The sequence below is a fragment of the Pagrus major genome, chromosome 2, assembly GCF_040436345.1.
Source record: "Pagrus major chromosome 2, Pma_NU_1.0".
Classification (NCBI taxonomy): domain Eukaryota; kingdom Metazoa; phylum Chordata; class Actinopteri; order Spariformes; family Sparidae; genus Pagrus; species Pagrus major.
Window position 1 is genome coordinate 12,977,029 of NC_133216.1, and position 18,817 is coordinate 12,995,845.

At 39.9% G+C, this 18,817-nt stretch overlaps 3 protein-coding genes across 3 annotated transcripts; all 3 read right to left on the bottom strand.

Annotated features, from left to right (window-relative positions):
- Positions 1-637: 637 nt before the first annotated feature.
- LOC141017629 (extracellular calcium-sensing receptor-like) lies at positions 638-4,482 on the bottom strand. Its single transcript, XM_073492341.1, has 6 exons — positions 4,292-4,482; positions 3,795-4,092; positions 2,838-3,632; positions 2,437-2,664; positions 2,221-2,344; positions 638-1,548 (listed from the first exon to the last, which is right to left on the bottom strand). The coding sequence occupies exons 1-6, from the start codon at positions 4,378-4,380 to the stop codon at positions 638-640; spliced, it is 2,445 nt and encodes an 814-aa protein (XP_073348442.1). The 5' UTR covers positions 4,381-4,482.
- A 675-nt stretch (positions 4,483-5,157) lies between these two features.
- LOC141019679 (extracellular calcium-sensing receptor-like) lies at positions 5,158-9,148 on the bottom strand. Its single transcript, XM_073494665.1, has 6 exons — positions 8,916-9,148; positions 8,402-8,699; positions 7,488-8,282; positions 7,112-7,339; positions 6,889-7,012; positions 5,158-6,083 (listed from the first exon to the last, which is right to left on the bottom strand). The coding sequence occupies exons 1-6, from the start codon at positions 9,146-9,148 to the stop codon at positions 5,158-5,160; spliced, it is 2,604 nt and encodes an 867-aa protein (XP_073350766.1).
- Positions 9,149-11,840: 2,692 nt separating this feature from the next.
- On the bottom strand, positions 11,841-17,844 carry LOC141019689 (vomeronasal type-2 receptor 1-like). The gene is made up of 7 exons (XM_073494678.1): positions 17,654-17,844; positions 17,141-17,438; positions 16,227-17,021; positions 15,852-16,079; positions 15,629-15,752; positions 13,916-14,819; positions 11,841-12,705 (listed from the first exon to the last, which is right to left on the bottom strand). The coding sequence occupies exons 1-7, from the start codon at positions 17,740-17,742 to the stop codon at positions 11,841-11,843; spliced, it is 3,303 nt and encodes a 1,100-aa protein (XP_073350779.1). The 5' UTR covers positions 17,743-17,844.
- Positions 17,845-18,817: the final 973 nt, after the last annotated feature.

The following is an 18,817-nucleotide window of genomic DNA, read 5'->3' on the forward strand; positions in this document are numbered from 1 at the left end:
AGCGCCCCTCTCCCAGAGCTTTGGGCAACAGCTTAAGGTGTGCTCCAGTAATCCTCTTCTCTGGCAAAGCGGGCATGCTGGGGTTTCTGCTAGGCTCGGACAGAAGAGGTTGGACGGTCTGGGGAGGACATCATAGATCGACTAGGATCAGGAACTTTATCTGGTGTGGCTCTGCCCTTTTCATTACCTCACAATACTTTTGCGTACCCTCGCAATAGTTTGCGTTACCTCACAATAGTTTTGCCACGGGACGAGAGGGAGGAGGATCAGTGGGACCCACGCCCACAGCCTAGTGCCTGATCTAGGCTGTCCTCTTGTGTACATCGACCCTGATCCCTTGGGTAGTCGCGATACAACCAGAGGGAGGGAGGGGGTCAGGGACCATGACGAATGTACTGTTTAATCACATCACTAGATCCATAATAAGCCGGCTCAGAAGGAACAGAAGGAAACAAGTATCACAAGGGAACAAAAAAGTATTGCAAGGTGACACAAAACTATTGCAAGGTAATGCAAAGGTGTTTTTAAAAAAATGTCTTGCCATGACCCTTAGTGGGCTGCGTAGGTTAACAAATGATTATGTAATAATTATGATGGAAGGAAAATGACTTTGCCATTATATTATTGTCTGTTTTCATCATAATTTTGGTGCCCCTTTGCCCATCATGTGCTTTTTTGTATTCTTCTCTGGTTTCAGTAAGATAATATAACATTTTGGAATAAAAATGCAAATGAGCAGTCCAAAACTTGAAGCCAGAATAGCAAATATCTCCACAGCAACACTGAACTTCCCAGGAGAGCTGACATATGCTGGGATAAAAGTGATCCATACTGCACAGAATATCAGCATGCTAAAGGTGATAAATTTGGCTTCATTGAAATTATCAGGCAGTTTCCGAGCCAGAAAAGCAAGAATAAAACACAACATGGCCAGAAGTCCAATGTACCCAAGTACAGCCCAAAAACCTACAGCTGAGCCCAGAGCACACTCTAAGATGATTTTGTCCTTGAATGTTTTATAATTCTTAAATGGAAAAGGAGGAGAAATAGTTAACCAGAGGATACATATGATAACTTGTATCAGAGTGAAACCCAGGACACTGAGTTTCTGCTGTGTAGGCCCAAACCATTTCATCACATCACTACCTGGAAGTGTGGCCCTGAAGGCCATTAACACCACTATTGTTTTCCCCAGAACACAAGAGATACAAAGGACAAAGGTGATGCCGAATGCTGTGTGTCGCAGCATACAGGACCACTCAGAGGGCCGGCCGATGAAGGTCAGAGAACACAGGAAACACAGACTCAAGGAGAAGAGCAGCAGGAAGCTCAGCTCAGAGTTGTTGGCCCTGACAACAGGAGTCTGCCTGTATCTGAAGAAAATCAGTGCCACAGCAGCAGTCATGCATGTTCCAAATAGAGAAGCTGCAGTGAGCAGTGCTCCAATAATGTCTTTATATGAGAGAAACTCTGTCTCCTTCTTTACACAGGCATCTCTTCCCTCATTTGACCAGAACTCAGGGTGGCAACTTACACAGGTAACAGAATCTGAAAAATAATTAAAACAGGTGTTGGACTTGCTCAGTACATTTGTCCTTTGTTGTGTATATATTGCAATCAATATTGCATCTTGTCATCATCTTTATTGATTATTGATCACTATCAAAGGCAAACTCCATGTAGAAAGATAGGACTGTAAGTAGCTGTGCTGGGTTGCTTGTATCCATGCTTCCGGCTGATCAATGAGAAATGACGCTAGCTCCTGTTTCTTTCCTCTGTACAGCCCAATACATTTTAAAATCCTCCTTATTGTACACATACTGTTCAAAATGTCATCCACCATGCTCAAATTTAACAATAAAAAGTAATTAATTATATTAATTATCACGTTATAACGTGAAACTTATCACTTTCATAAAACAAAAATTTTCATGTCATAACGTGATAGTGTTTTATTTTTTTTTCTTTGTGTGGTAGCAATGCGCTTCTGTAAAATCTGCCGTTAAATCTAGATACAATTTAATTTACTGGGTGGATGTGGTCATAGTGGTCCATGCAAGGCGGGTCCATTCGCTGAAGAACAGAAGAGGGCAAAATCTGTGCGCACGGATCGTGAATCCAAGAGCATGGATTTACAAATCTGTTCCCAGGGATTTCCATATCCAGTTTTTTTTCTTTCAACTTTTATGTTTTGCTTTGCTTTGCTTTTATATACTATACCTGTGGTGTTGCTCATTTCTCCCTCTGCACATCTTAAACAGTCATAGCAGCAGACAGGCTTTCCTTTCTGCAGAACCTTTCGAGTTCCCGGGGGACATTTCTTACTGCAAACTGACAAAGGCACCTGCATGAACAAAATGACAACGAGAAATATGTATGGGCACTCACTTTGATAAGGTGTTGTCTTTGCAGACTTTCATTAACAATTCTAATTACCTGTTGTGAGTTCTGTGCCCAAATTAAAGGCTTATTTTGCAAACTCAGCTGTTTATCTGCAGGTAAAGATGCATCATAGAGACCAACTGTGACAAAGTCCACAATGCCATTCTCTGTTGGCTGCCAGTTTATGATTTCATACTTAGCTGCTGGGTCTCCATTCTCATTAAAGTAAACCTCATCTCCTTCCTTTGTTGTGAACTGAATCTTTTGTATGTGCTGTAAAATCTAAGAAGATATACATCAATGTGGATGATTATTTGACAAATATTTTGTAGGTCTATTGTCTAAATAGCATGATTGACAGATTCCAACAACTTCTTTGTCAAAATTTAAACCACAACTTGTCAATGTGACCTAATTTAAAAAACTATAAATTAAGTCTTTGGTGTTCAACTCACCGTAAATGGATCTAGCTGCACCTTGTTGTTACATGTTTTATTACAGCTGAGAATATTATGAAGTGCGTGGGCCACAGCATACACTCCTTTATAAACATTGTAAAAGATCGGCATGAGTGACATATCAGTGAAGCTGTTTTGCACTTCAGTCACATCTTCATGTCCAGTACATTCTCTCTGATTCTCTGCTGAAGACTTTGACATCTTGAATTTGCAGCTAAAAAATGTCTCCCAAAACTCTGTAAACAATTCATTACTAGTTGAATTGAGCGGCTTTACATTCAACATGAACTCTCTCATGCCACTGACATGTGCTTTGGGGATGGACAGGCCTATGGCACCATCCAGAATGTGATGCCTGTCCCTTGCTGCAGTTTCAGAATCAAAGATCCAGGCCTCAGTGCCCACCCACTGGTATCCGGTTAAGCTATGGTGAAAGAACTCGTACATTAACACATACAACTCTGTGGGGGAGAGGAACGTGACAATCACTTTGGAAGTGGAAGCCTTGATAATGTCAATTAGCTTTTGTATTTTGTCTGGTGGATCTGCCCTGAAGAAAGATACAGAGTACTCCAGACAGATGCCCAGCTGCTGGGCAGTTTCTGTGAAAGTGGCCATGCCATTATTGCCATAATCATCATTTGACCTAATGGCTCCAACCCAAGTCCAACCAAAGTACTTGACCAACTGGGCCAGGGCTCTGCTCTGGTAGTAGTCACTGGGTATTGTCCTGAGGAAGGATGGGTACTTGGTTTTATCACTGAGACAAGCACAAGTAGCAAAGTGGCTGATCTAAAAGAAAAAAGAAAGTATATCCAAAGATAAAGATATACATAATTTACATAGCCCAAAACATTTATTTTAAATCCTTCTTTGTGATGACACAGCAGGAAGAGTGTCAGAATCATGCTTTTATTTTAGGAATATAATATATGTTTTTCCAATTTTACCCACCAGTGGGATATGAAAGGATCCAATGACAGTAGCTATAGCCATGCAGGGAGAGGAAAAGGTCTCTCCCAAAATGGCCTGCACTTGGGCAGTTCTAGTACATGGTGCCTCAGAGGGTGCAGATACCACTTCATTACCATTAGCCAAGGCCAGTGCGACTCTCACACCTCTGGCAATGGAGGCACAGGCATCATAGATCTTACATCCCAGAGAGATGCCAGGCAGTAGGTCTGTGCTGTTATTAATCTCCTCTATGGCAAAGAGCATAGCCTGGGCATACTGGAACCCTCTGAAATTCAAACTGGATGTGGACAGCAAAAAAAAAAGTTAAAAGTGCAACCAATGTTTCTTTAAAGTAGAAAAAATGACATAAATGGTGATGGTGTTAATACACACAAAAAGGAATACTTTTTTTATAATAATTCATACTCAGTTTGATTATCTTGTTTACCTGCTTTGTATCTGTATTCACTTTGACATTTGAAATCTATGTAATTTACCTGGTGCATTGGAGAGGCAATGGTTCATGCATGTAAGTGTCCTGTCGGTCTTTCCACCTGCTGTGGAAAGAGAAAATTCCCCCCAACATAATGTCCCCATACTTAGATAGCTGGGGTTTCTCTGGATCGCCCCTTCGCACGCACACTGGATCGTTAGCCTGAGAGAGAGATGCCAACAGCAACAGCTGTAAGAGTGCCCAACCCTTCTCTGGCCACCTCTGTGTGGACATCATGCTGTCTAAGGGAAGCAAACCACTAGTAAGCATCACATGTACCTTTATGCAAATCAAACTGATGTTTAAACATTTTGGAACAGCACAAATAAATAATTAAACAGTGATCTCTGATGTCCGTGGACACATGAGGTGGATTGAGAGGAGGGAGGTACCCTCCAATTACCCAGCCTATCCATCTATACATAACGGCCCGCATACAAGTTAGCACACAGGTACAAAAGCATGAAGTAAACCAGACAACAATCAAAACAGAGATAAATTTCAGGTTTTATTTTTTAACACAATTTTATAAATTGTTGTGATGCCGTGATATGTTGTAAGGGCATATAAATTTATATATATATATATAAATTTATATATATATATATATATATACACATATATATATATTTATATATATATATATATATATATATATATATATACACATATATACACACACACACATAAATACATATATATATATATATATATATATATATATATATATACATTATGATGTATGGTGGAAAAATACTACAGAAGCACAATGCAAGTATTCAATGAAATTAAAAGACATCAACTTGACAGACTGGTAAGCAAATTGTTATGTCAAAATTACAATGGTATTAAAATGACTTTGCCACCATATTATTTAACGTATTTAGAATCACTTTGGTGCCCCTTCCCCATCATGTGCTTTTTTGTATTCTTCTCTGGTTTCAGTAAGATAATGTAACATTTTGGAATAAAAATGCAAATGAGCAGTCCAAAACTTGAAGCCAGAATAGCAAATATCTCCACAGCAACACTGAACTTCCCAGGAGAGCTGACATATGCTGGGATAAAAGTGATCCATACTGCACAGAATATCAGCATGCTAAAGGTGATAAATTTGGCTTCATTGAAATTATCAGGCAGTTTCCGAGCCAGAAAAGCAAGAATAAAACATAACATGGCCAGAAGTCCAATGTAACCAAGTACAGCCCAAAAGCCTACAGCTGAGCCCAGAGCGCACTCTAAGATGATTTTGTCCTTGAATGTTTTAAAATTCTTAAAGGGAAAAGGAGGAGAAATTGTTAACCAGAGCATACATATGATAACTTGTATGAGAGTGAAACCCAGAACACTGAGTTTTTGCTGTGCAGGCCCAAACCATTTCATCACATCACTACCTGGAAGTGTGGCCCTGAAGGCCATTAACACCACTATGGTTTTCCCCAGAACACAAGAGATACAGAGGACAAAGGTGATGCCAAATGCTGTGTGTCGCAGCATGCAGGACCACTGAGAGGGCCGGCCGATAAAGGTCAGAGAACACAGGAAACACAGACTTAGGGAGAAGAGCAGCAGGAAGCTCAGCTCAGAGTTGTTGGCCCTGACAACAGGAGTCTGTCTGTATCTGAAGAAAATGAACGCCACAACAGCAGTCATGCATGTTCCAAAGAGAGATGCTGCAGTCAGCAGTGCTCCCATAATCTCTTCATATGAGAGAAACTCTGCCTCCTTCTTTACACAGGCATCTCTTCTCTCATTTGACCAGAAGTCTGGGTGGCATCGCACACAAGTGATGGAATCTGGAAAATAAAATTGAAGCAGGTTTTGGACTTGTTCAGGACATTTGTATTTTTTTGTGTCTATGTTGCATATGTTCTATATCTACAAGCCAGACACTTATTGATTATCACATAATAGATAGATAACATTCTGAGGGTTAAATGAAATCATAATGAAAGATTTTGATTTTATACATAAAAGAGACATTACACATGATTCACTTGTGTTTAAATAATGTATATAATTTTAATTATTTCAAATACACAAGTACAAGCTGTTGAAGGTCCATTACATTGGATTTAGGGCAACAAACACAAAAGGCACTTTCTGGAGCCAGTGTTTGATTTATCCATTCTGGGCTGCTGCAGAATATATGGTGGTGCAACATGGCCGACTCTGTGGATATAGTAGCTTATTCTAAGGTAACGAAAACACAACCATTCTTAGTTTCAGATGATTATACACAAATGAAAATATTATCATGCATATTGGACCATTACAGTATTTTGTCAGGTGTTCCATTTTCTCTGTCCAGCAATATACAATTTACAAAATAGTGAAAATGTATTAAATTGGACTTAATAATACACATACTTGGAATGAATGGGCTGACAACAACATCCTTTCCCAATTGTCCCAGTTATTTATTTATGTGTATAGACAGTGAAACTGAAGTACTTTTAAATACACCTGAGTAACTTGCTTGTTTAGGATTTTTGATGTAATGATGTTGGTTTTTGGTTTGCTTAAAATAATTTCTTAAAATTGGCACATGAACATGACAAATTTTAGATGTTTGTTTGTCTTGCATTTAACATACTGCACCTGTAATGTTGCTTATTTCTCCCTCTGCACACCTTAAACAGTCATAGCAGCAGACAGGTTTTCCTTTCTGCAGGACCTTGCGAGTTCCTGGAGGACATTTCTCACTGCAAACTGACAACGGCACCTGCATGAGCAAAATAACAATGAAAAAATGTATGATAATGACAAGAAGTTGTTTTCTTAGCCTTTCATTAAAAATCAAAATGTTCACATTTTAGCTCACCTGCTGTGAGTTCTGTGCCCAAATTAAAGACTTATTTAGCAGATTCAGCTGTTTATCTGCAGGTAAAGATGCATCATAAAGACCAACTGTGACAAAGTCCACAATGCCATTCTCTGTTGGCTGCCAGTTTATAATTTCATACTTTGCTGCTGGATCTCCATTCTCATCAAAGTAAACCTCATCTCCTTCCTTTGTTTTGAACTGAATATTTCTAATGTGCTGTAAAATCTAAGCAGATATTATTATAGATCATTACCTGACAAACATTTTGTAGGTGTATTGTATACACAGTATGACATAAAGATTGAAATGTTTTTTCCACAAAATGTAATTCATTTTGTAAAAAAAGAAAAAAAATCTTTGGTGTTCAGCTCACCGTGAATGGATCTAGCTGCACTTTGTTGTTACATTTTTTATTACAGCTGAGAATATTATGAAGTGCGTGGGCCACAGCATACACTCCTTTATAGACATTGTTAAAGATAGGCATGAGTGACATATCAGTGAAGCTGTTTTGCACTCCTGTCACATCTTCATGTCCAGTGCATTCTGTCAAATTCTCTGCTGATGACTTTGACTGCTTGAACTTACAGCTAAAAAATGTCTCCCAAAACTCTGTAAACAATTTATTACTAGTTGAATTGAGCGGCTTCACATCTAACATGAACTCTCTCATGCCACTGACATGTGCTTTGGGGATGAACAGGCCAATGGCACCATCCAGAATGTGATGCCTGTCCCTTGCTGCAGTTTGTGAATCAAAGATCCAGCACTCACTTCCTACCCACTGGTACCCAGTCAAGTTGTGGTGAGACAATTCATGTAATAGCACATCCATATCCATGTGGGCAAGGAAAGCAACAATCACCTTAGAGGTAGAAACCTTGATAATGTCAACTATCTTTTGTATTTTGTCTGGTGGATCTGTTCTAAAGAAAGACACAGAGAACTCCAGACAGATACCCAGCTGCTGGGCAGTTTCTGTGAATGTGGCCATCCCATTGTTGCCATAATCATCATTTGATCTAATAGCCCCAACCCAAGTCCAACCAAAGTACTTGACCAACTGGGCCAGGGCTCTGCTCTGGTAGTAGTCACTGGGTATTGTTCTGAGGAATGATGGGTATTTGGTTTTATCACTGAGACAAGCACAGGTTGCAAAGTGGCTGATCTAAAAGAAGAAAAAAAAGATATTCCAAGAATAAAACATAAAACATTCACGAAGCACACTCAAATTATTTTTAACATTTTCTTAACGAAAATAATTTACTTTTAGCTAATCTTACCCACCAGTGGGATATGAAAGGGTCCGATGACAGTAGATATTGCCATGCAAGGAGAGGAAGATGTCTCTCCCATAATGGCCTGCACTTGGGCAGGTCTGGTACATGGTGCTTCGGAGGGTGCAGACACAACTTCATTGCCATTAGCCAAGGCCAGTGCGACCCTCACACCTCTGGCAATGGAGCCACAGACATCATAAAACTTGTAGCCCAGAGAGATGCCAGGCAGTAGGTCTGTGCTGTTGTTAATCTCTTCTATGGCAAAAAGCACAGCCTGGGCAAACTGGAACTCTCTGAAATTCAAACTTCATGCAGACATTTATAAAAAAGTTTGATTGCAAAAAAATGTAAATTGAAACATTTAATGGTGTTAGTACATACAACAACAAGGCATATTTCTTACAATAACTCCCAGTTAGATAACCATGTTTCATACTGGTTATTTATCTACTTAGCTCCTCTGCAAAATTGGACATCTACATAGATTATACCATGCCATAGAATTCTATGGAATAATTTACCTGGTGCATTGCAGTGGCAGAGGTTTGTCCATGTAGGTATCCTGTCTTCCTTTCCAGCTGCTGTGGAAGGAGAAGATTCCCCCCAACATAATGTCCCCATCTTTGAATAGTTGGGGATTCTGGGGACCCCCTATCAGCCTGCACACTGGCTTCTCAGCTTGAGAGACAGACACCACCAACAACAACTGTAAGAGTGCCCATCCCTGTTCTGGCCACCTCTGTGTGGACATCATACTGTCTAAGAGAACTAAACCACTAGGTGGCATCATACGTACCTTCATGTTAATCAGAAGCTCGCAATGATATTTATACAATTTAGAGCAGTAAAAACAAAAAAAAAAAGGAAAAGAACTGAGTGGGATGAAAGGAAGGAGATGCCCAAACAGACCAATTTTGGGCCTTCATCTAGTTGAGAAAACTGTTGATTGTTATCACATAACACTACACAACACAATTTCTTGTTCTTTTTTTATACTTATAACAATTTACAGTTGTTAACTTTGTCCAACATCTGGAGCTGGGAATGTAGTATACATTGGGTTCTTAGATTTGTTTTGCCGAATGCAGCCTGTTGCCGCTGATAGTAGTGAAAGTTAATCAAAACTGAAAAGTTGCTGGCTTTAATACCAAAGCAGATCAACATAGAATATACTTGGTATATGGTGTGGTGACAGACCCAACTAAATTATATCTTTATGCTGATGTCTTAAATAAAGTACATATATATATATATAATCTATTTAAAATAAATAGCCCTAGCCCTTGTTGCATTTTGTACTTCTGTAAGTGTCTAAATGATGTTAATTGCATAACTGTGCCCTGCTCAAGATGAAAAGATGCATCCAATAATGAGGCCACTATCTTTGGCCAATTTAGCCGGTTGTGCTGAGCCTTGCAGTCAGCACAGAGTTTCCCTTTTCCATTAGCAGAACCAAGAGTAGAATCCTCAACAATGGCATAGCTCTGCTCTGCTCTTCAGACCAGGTTAATTAGCTTTACAGCCCATGGCAGTGCTTTATACAATACGTAGCATTAACACACTAATCAGTATTCAAGGTGAAAAAAAGTGATTACACTCAACTTTGGGCAATCACAAATGAGAAGTACTTACAATGAGTAACAGACTTTGACTTGCAATAAATTCACCTTGGGGCACCCTCCTCAGTAAAGTAACATTGATAACCAGTTCAATCCTTGACTTGTAAACAGTGACTCTAATGTTTCACACACACAACACAAACCACTTAATCAACTTCTCTATAAAGAAACGTTTATTGATCTAATAACTACATACATATCCAGTAACTACTGAACATATGATATAATGAATAAATGCAATGATGATCTTAGCAATGATACAGTGATACAAAATTAATGAATGAATGAGGATCATAACCTCCATTTCAAGCAGTGACTCATGGTGGGAAGCTCGAGGGAAATACCTAGAAACCATTCTATATTGTTCCCATTTGATGTGAGACGCTAGTTCTAACATATCACTTCTTATTCACTCCTATTAATCCATAGCATGACCCTCAAATCACATGGAAAACAACATGGATTCAGTTGCCCAATTGCTTTGGGTTAGGGTGTAGGGGTCAATCAATGGTGGGTGCAGATTCTCATGGGAAAGGCCTCAGGCATTTTCGGGTGCACTTGGTCCCACATTGCAGCTCAGCCAGAGCTGATCTCTCTCATTGTGTGCTGGGTACCACTAATCACAGCCCTAAATAAATAAATGAGGGAAGATAGAAGTCTATTTCACTGTCTGGTTAACAAGTTATAATATAAAGAGTATAATGGCACTAGAATGCCTTTGCAGTCTTTGGAGCCCCCTTTCTCATCATGTTCTTTTTAGTATTCTTCTCTGGTTTAAGTAAAATGATGTAACATATTGGAACAAAAATACAAATGAGCAGTCCAAAACTTGAAGCCAGAATAGCAAATATCTCCACAGCAACACTGAACTTCCCAGGAGAGCTGACATAAGCTGGGATAAAAGTGATCCATACTGCACAGAAAATCAACATACTGAATGTGCTAAATTTGGCCTCATTGAAATTATCAGGTAGTTTCCAAGCCAGAAAAGCAAGAATAAAACATAACATGGCCAGAAGTCCAATATACCCAAGTACAGCCCAAAAGGCTACAGCTGAGCCCAGAGCACACTCTAAGATAATTTTGTCCTTGAATTCCTTGAAATTCTTAAAAACTTGTATGACAGTGAAACCCAGAACACTGAGTTTCTGCTGTGCAGGCCCAAACCATTTCATCACATCACTACCTGGAAGTGTGGCCCTGAAGGCCATTAACACCACTATTGTTTTCCCCAGACCACAAGAGATACAGAGGACAAAGGTGATGCCGAATGCTGTGTGTCGCAGCATGCAGGACCACTCAGAGGGCCGGCCGATGAAGGTCAGAGAACACAGGAAACACAGACTTAAGGAGAAGAGCAGCAGGAAGCTCAGCTCAGAGTTGTTGATCTTAGATCTAGATATAAAAATGAAAAGAAGTGAATTGAGCAGACATAAGTAATAGATAATAAATAGATATTGCACAGGATAATTATTATTGCACAGATAATGGATATATTGCACTGGATATTTATTATTGCACATGTTGAGGTTAGTGTGGGTGTTTGTTAAGCAGTCTGATAACAGCAGGGTAGAAACCAGTGGTGTGCACGGGGGCGGTCGCCCCCCCTCGTGGCCCAGTTGTTGAAAAACGTGCGCTAAAGTGCCCTCTTGGGAGCCAAAACGCGTGCTAAAGAGCCCTCTTGGTTGGCAAAACACACTAAACTGCCCCCTTGGCTGGTTAAAACATGATAAACTGCCCTCTTGGGAGCCAAAACGCGCGCTAACGTGCTCTTTAGTGGCGAGAACGCGCTGTATGTGCCCTTTTTTTTCTTTTCGCCCATGCCCGTCAAAAAGTCTGTGCACGCCACTGGTAGAAACTGTTCCTAAACCTGACCGTGCTGCTATGCAGGCTGCCGTATCTCTTTCCTGATGGCAGGAGGGAGAACAGTCTGTGACAGGGGTGGGTGGAGTCTTTTAGGATGCTGGCGGCTTTGGTCAGTAAGCGCTTCTGGGCCAAATCCTCTATGGGTTGCAACGCAGCCCCAATAGTCCTCTCTGCTGACCTCACCACTCTCCCTAGGGCTTTTCTGTCCAAGGTGTTAGAGTTTTCAAACCACAGAGAGATGCTGCTGGTCAGCACACTCTCTATGGTGCCCCTGTAGAAAGTGGTGAGGATGGAAGGACTAAAGTGGGCCTTCTTCAGCCGCCGTGTGAAGTGTAGGCGTTTGTGAGCCTTTTTCACGAGAGAGGAGGTGTGCAGGGACCAGGACAGGTTATCAGAGACGTGCACCTCCAGGAACTTTGTGTTCTGAACCGTCTCCACGGCAGTTCCATTAATGAAGATCGGGGTGTGCACGGGCTGTTTTTTCCTGAAGTCGATCACCATCTCCTTGGTTTTTTTGACATTCAGGACCAGGTTGTTTTTCCCACACCAGTCAGCAAAATGTTTCACCTCCTCTCTGTAGGTGTTCTCCTGATTGTTCTGGATCAGGCCCACCACTGTCGTGTCATCCGCGTACTTAATGATGTGGTTTGTACTGGACTTTGCACAGCAGTCGTGGGTCATCAGGGTGAACAGAATGGGGCTCAGGACACATCCCTGCAGCGATCTGGTGTTCAGATCCAAAATCCAGTTGCACAGTGGGGTGTTCAGTCCAAGTGGGCCGAGTTTATCCACCAGATGCTGGGGGATTATGGTGTTGAATGCCGAGCTGAAATCAACAAACAACATTCGCACATGAGAGTTATTTTTCTCCAGGCGTTGGAGACTCAGGTGAAGTGCAGTGGATATAGCATCCTCAGTGGAACGGTTTGGGCGGTAGGTGAACTGGAGTCGGTCAAGTGAGGGGGGAAGGACAGAGGTTATGTGGTCCTTGACTAACCTTTTGAAGCACTTCATTATTATGGGCGTAAGTGCTACTGGTCAGTAGTCATTTAGACTGGTGAGTGTGGGTTTTTTGGGGACTGAGATGATGGCTAAAGTTTTGAAGCATGGTGGCACAGCAGCTTGACTCAGGGAGATGTTGAATATGTCTGTTAGGACATGAGTCAGCTGGTCTGCACACACCTGGTGCATTGGAGAGGCAATGGTTCATGCATGTAAGTGTCCTTTCGGTCTTTCCACCTGCTATGGAAAGAGAAAATTCCCCCCAACATAATGTCCCCATACTTAGATAGCTGGGGTTTCTCTGGATCGCCCCTCCGCACGCACACTGGATCGTTAGCCTGAGAGAGAGATGCCAACAGCAACAGATGTAAGAGTGCCCAACCCTTCTCTGGCCACCTCTGTGTGGACATCATGCTGTCGAAGGGAAGCAAACCACTAGTAAGCATCACATGTACCTTTATGCAAATCAAACTGATGTTTAAACATTTTGGAACAACACAAATAAATAATTAAACAGTGATTTCTGATGTCCGTGGACACATGAGGTGGATTGAGAGGAGGGAGGTACCCTCCAATTACCCAGCCTATCCATCTATACATAACGGCCCGCATACAAGTTAGCACACAGGTACAAAAGCATGAAGTAAACCAGACAACAATCAAAACAGAGATAAATTTCAGGTTTTATTTTTTAACACAATTTTATAAATTGTTGAGATACTGTAAATTGTTGTAAGGGCATATATACATATACTGTATATACATATATATGTCTCTCTCTATATATATAGAGAGACATATATATGTATATATATGTCTATATATATATATATATATATATATATATATATATATATATATATATATATACACATTATGATGTATGGTGGAAAAATACTACAGAAGCACAATGCAAGTATTCAATGAAATTAAAAGACATCAACTTGACAGTCTGGTAAGCAAATTGTTATGTCAAAATTACAATGGTATTAAAATGACTTTGCCACCATATTATTTAACGTATTTAGAATCACTTTGGTGCCACCTTGCCCATCATATTCTTTTTTGTATTCTTCTCTGGTTTCAGTAAGATAATGTAACATTTTGGGATAAAAATACAAACAAGTAGTCCAAAACTTGAAGCCAGAATAGCAAATATCTCCACAGCAACACTGAACTTCCCAGGAGAGCTGACATACGCTGGGATAAAAGTGATCCATACTGCACAGAATATCAGCATGCTAAAGGTGATAAATTTGGCTTCATTGAAATTATCAGGCAGTTTTCGAGCCAAAAAAGCAAGACTAAAACACAACATTGCCAAAAGTCCTATGTACCCAAGTACAGCCCAAAAACCTACAGCCGAGCCCAGAGCGCATTCTAAGATGATTTTGTTCTTGAATTCCTTGAAATTCTTAAAGGGAAAAGGAGGAGAAATTGTTAACCAGAGGATACAAATGATAACTTGTATAAGAGTAAAACCAAGAACAGTAAGTTTTTGCTGTGCAGGCCCAAACCATTTCATCACATTACTACCTGGGAGTGTTGCCCTGAAGGCCATTAACACCACTATTGTTTTCCCCAGAACACAAGAGATACAGAGGACAAAGGTGATGCCGAATGCTGTGTGTCGCAGCATGCAGGACCACTCAGAGGGCCGGCCGATGAAGGTCAGAGAACACAGGAAACACAGACTCAAGGAGAAGAGCAGCAGGAAGCTCAGCTCAGAGTTGTTGGCCCTGACAATAGGAGTCTGTCTGTATCTGAAGAAAATGAACGCCACAACAGCAGTCATGCATGTTCCAAAGAGAGATGCTGCAGTTAGCAGTGCTCCCATAATCTCTTCATATGAGAGAAACTCTGCCTCCTTCTTTACACAAGCATCTCTTCTCTCATTTGACCAGAACTCAGGGTCACATCGCACACAGGTGATGGAATCTGGAACATAAAATTGAAGCAGGTTTTGGACTTGTTCAGGACATTTGTATTTTTTTGTGTCTATGTTGCATATGTTCTATATCTACAAGCCAGACACTTATTGATTATCACATAATAGATAGATAACATTCTGAGGGTTAAATGAAATCATAATGAAAGATTTTGATTTTATACATAAAAGAGACATTACACATGATTCACTTGTGTTTATATTATATAATGCTTTTTTTAAGTATTTCAAATATACAAGTACAAGCTGTTGAAGGTCCATTACATTGGATTTAGGGCAACAAACACAAAAGGCAATTTCTGGAGCCAGTGGTTGATTTATCCATTCTGGGCTGCTGCAGAATATATGGCAGTGCAACATGGCCGACTCTGTGGATATAGTAGCTTATTCTAAGGTAACGAAAACACAACCATTCTTAGTTTCAGATGATTATACACAAATGAAAATATTATCATGCATATTGGACCATTACAGTATTTTGTCAGGTGTTCCATTTTCTCTGTCCAGCAATATACAATTTACAAAATAGTGAAAATGTATTAAATTGGGCTTAATAATACACATACTTGGAATGAATGGGCTGACAACAACATTCTTTTCCAATTGTCCTAGTTATTTATTCATATGTGTATAAACAGTGAAATGGAAGTACTTTTAAATACACCTGAGTAACTTGCTTGTTTAGGATTTTTGATGTAATGATGTTGGTTTTTGGTTTGCTTAAAATAATTTCTTAAAATTGGCACATGAACATGACAAATTTTAGATGTTTGTTTGTCTTGCATTTAACATACTGCACCTGTAATGTTGCTTATTTCTCCCTCTGCACACCTTAAACAGTCATAGCAGCAGACAGGCTTTCCTTTCTGCAGGACCTTGCGAGTTCCTGGAGGACATTTCTCACTGCAAACTGACAACGGCACCTGCATGAGCAAAATAACAATGAAAAAATGTATGATAATGACAAGAAGTTGACTTTATAGTCTTTCATTAACAATCAAGATTTTCACATTTTAGCTCACCTGCTGTGAGTTCTGTGCCCAAATTAAAGACTTATTTAGCAGATTCAGCTGTTTATCTGCCGGTAAAGATGCATCATGAAGACCAACTGAGACAAAGTCCACAATACCATTTTCTGTTGGCTGCCAGTTTATAATTTCATACTTTGCTACTGGGTCTCCATTCTCATTGAAGTACACCTCATCTCCTTCCTTTGTTTTGAACTGAATCTTTCTAATGTGCTGTAAAATCTAAGCAGATATTATTATAGATCATTATCTGACAAGCATTTTGTAGGTGTATTGTATACACAGTATGACAAAAAGATTGAAATGTTTTTTCCACAAAATATAATTCATTTTGTAAAAAAAAAAAAAAAAAGCTTGTGTTCAGCTCACCATGAATGGATCTAGCTGCACTTTGTTGTTACATTTTTTATTACAGCTGAGAATATTATGAAGTGCGTGGGCCACAGCATACACTCCTTTATAGACATTGTTAAAGATAGGCATGAGTGACATATCAGTGAAGCTGTTTTGCACTCCTGTCACATCTTCATGTCCAGTGCATTCTGTCAAATTCTCTGCTGATGACTTTGACTGCTTGAACTTACAGCTAAATAATGTCTCCCAAAACTCTGTAAACAATTTATTATTAGATGAGTTGAGCGGCTTCACATCTAACATGAACTCTCTCATGCCACTGACATGTGCTTTGGGGATGAACAGGCCTATTGCACCATCCAGAATGTGATGCCTGTCCATGGCTGCAGTGTGGGAATCAAAGATCCAGCTCTCACTTCCTACCCACTGGTACCCAGTCAAGTTGTGGTGAGACAATTCATGTAATAGCACATCCATATCCATGTGGGAAAGGAAAGCAACAATCACCTTGGAAGTGGAAGCCTTGATAATGTCAACTATCTTTTGTAATTTGTCTGGTGGATCTGTTCTAAAGACGGACACAGAGTACTCCAGACAGATACCCAGCTGCTGGGCAGTTTCTGTGAATGTGGCCATCCCATTATTACCATAATCATCATTTGTTCTAATAGCTCCAACCCAAGTCCAACCAAAGTACTTGACCAACTGGGCCAGGGCTCTGCTCTGGTAGTAGTCACTGGGTATTGTTCTGAGGAATGATGGGTACTTGGTTTTATCACTGAGACAAGCACAAGTAGCAAAGTGACTGATCTAAAAGAAGAAAAAAAAGATATTCCAAGAATAAAACATAAAACATTCACGAAGCACACTCAAATTATTTTTAACATTTTCTTAACGAAAATAATTTAATTTTAGCTAATCTTACCCACCAGCGGGATATGAAAGGGTCCGATGACAGTAGATATTGCCATGCAAGGAGAGGAAGATGTCTCTCCCATAATGGCCTGCACTTGGGCAGGTCTGGTACATGGTGCTTCGGAGGGTGCAGACACAACTTCATTGCCATTAGCCAAGGCCAGTGCGACCCTCACACCTCTGGCAATGGAGCCACAGACATCATAAAACTTGTGGCCCAGAGAGATGCCAGGCAGTAGGTCTGTGCTGTTGTTGATCTCTTCTATGGCAAAGAGCATAGCCTGGGCAAACTGGAACTCTCTGAAATTCAAACTTCATGCAGACACTTATAAATAGTTTGATTGCAAAAAAATGTAAATTGAAACATTTAATGGTGTTAGTACATACAACAACAAGGCATATTTCTTACAATAACTCCCAGTTAGATAACCATGTTTCATACTGGTTATTTATCTACTTAGCTCCTCTGCAAAATTGGACATCTACATAGATTATACCATGCCATAGAATTCTATGGAATAATTTACCTGGTGCATTGCAGTGGCAGAGGTTTGTCCATGTAGGTATCCTGTCTTCCTTTCCAGCTGCTGTGGAAGGAGAAGATTCCCCCCAACATAATGTCCCCATCCTTGAATAGTTGGGGATTCTGGGGACCCCCTATCAGCCTGCACACTGGCTCCTCAGCTTGAGAGACAGACACCACCAACAACAACTGTAAGAGCGCCCATCCCTGTTCTGGCCACCTCTGTGTGGACATCATACTGTCTAAGAGAACTAAACCACTAGGTGGCATCATATGTACCTTCATGTTAATCAGAAGCTTGCACTGATATTTATACAATTTAGAGCAGCAAAAAAAAAAAAAAAAAAAAAGGAAAAGAACTGAGTGGGATGAAAGGAAGGAGATGCCCAAACAGACCAATTTTGGGCCTTCATCTAGTTGAGAAAACTGTTGATTTTTATCACATAACACTACACAACACAATTTCTTGTTCTTTTTTGTATTTGGGGCAGTGCATCAAGGTGTATATAAAACATTATCATATTTTAATGTAATGTGTATTAATGTGTTTGTGTCTTGCTTTGCACTTTTTTGGTCTCCACCAACTGTTTAGCTGCTAAATGCTCTACTTTGTTGACCATACAGCTGTTAACTTTGTCCAACATCTGGAGCTGGGAATGTAGTATACATTGGGTTCTTAGAGTTGTTTTGCCGAATGCAGCCTGTTGCTGCTGATAGTAGTGAAAGTTAATCAAAACTGAAAAGTTGCTGGCTTTAATACCAAAGCAGATCAACATAGAATATACTTGGTATATGGTGTGGTGACAGACCCAACTAAATTATATATTTATGCTGATGTCTTAAATAAAGTACACACACACACACACACATATACATATATATATATATATATATATATATATATATATATATATATATATATATATATATATATATATATATATATATAATCTATATATATATATATATAATCTATTTAAAATAAATAGCCCTAGCCCTTGTTGCATTTTGTACTTCTGTAAGTGTCTAAATGATGTTAATTGCATAACTGTGCACTGCTCAAGATGAAAAGATGCATCCAATAATGAGGCCACCATCTTTGGCCAATTTAGCCGGTTGTGCTGAGCCTTGCAGTCAGCACAGAGTTTCCCTTTTCCATTAGCAGAAC

Bases quoted from the DNA above. Each gene is read 5' to 3' on its own strand.
- LOC141019679 (XM_073494665.1), bottom strand. From the start codon at position 9,148: ATGATGTCCACACAGAGGTGGCCAGAACAGGGATGGGCACTCTTACAG. The intron at 8,700-8,915 runs GTAAATTATTCC...GTCTGCATGAAG, and splicing joins CTGCCACTGCAATGCACCAG to TTTGAATTTCAGAGAGTTCC. The intron at 8,283-8,401 runs GTGGGTAAGATT...TTCTTCTTTTAG, and splicing joins GACCCTTTCATATCCCACTG to ATCAGCCACTTTGCAACCTG.
- LOC141017629 (XM_073492341.1), bottom strand. From the start codon at position 4,380: ATGTTGGGGGGAATTTTCTCTTTCCACAGCAGGTGGAAAGACCGACAG. The intron at 3,633-3,794 runs GTGGGTAAAATT...TTTTTCTTTTAG, and splicing joins GATCCTTTCATATCCCACTG to ATCAGCCACTTTGCTACTTG. The intron at 2,665-2,837 runs GTGAGTTGAACA...ATATCTTCTTAG, and splicing joins TGCAGCTAGATCCATTTACG to ATTTTACAGCACATACAAAA.
- LOC141019689 (XM_073494678.1), bottom strand. From the start codon at position 17,742: ATGTTGGGGGGAATCTTCTCCTTCCACAGCAGCTGGAAAGGAAGACAG. The intron at 17,022-17,140 runs GTGGGTAAGATT...TTCTTCTTTTAG, and splicing joins GACCCTTTCATATCCCGCTG to ATCAGTCACTTTGCTACTTG. The intron at 12,706-13,915 runs GTGATTCTAAAT...TGTTGATTTCAG, and splicing joins ATGGGCAAGGTGGCACCAAA to CTCGGCATTCAACACCATAA.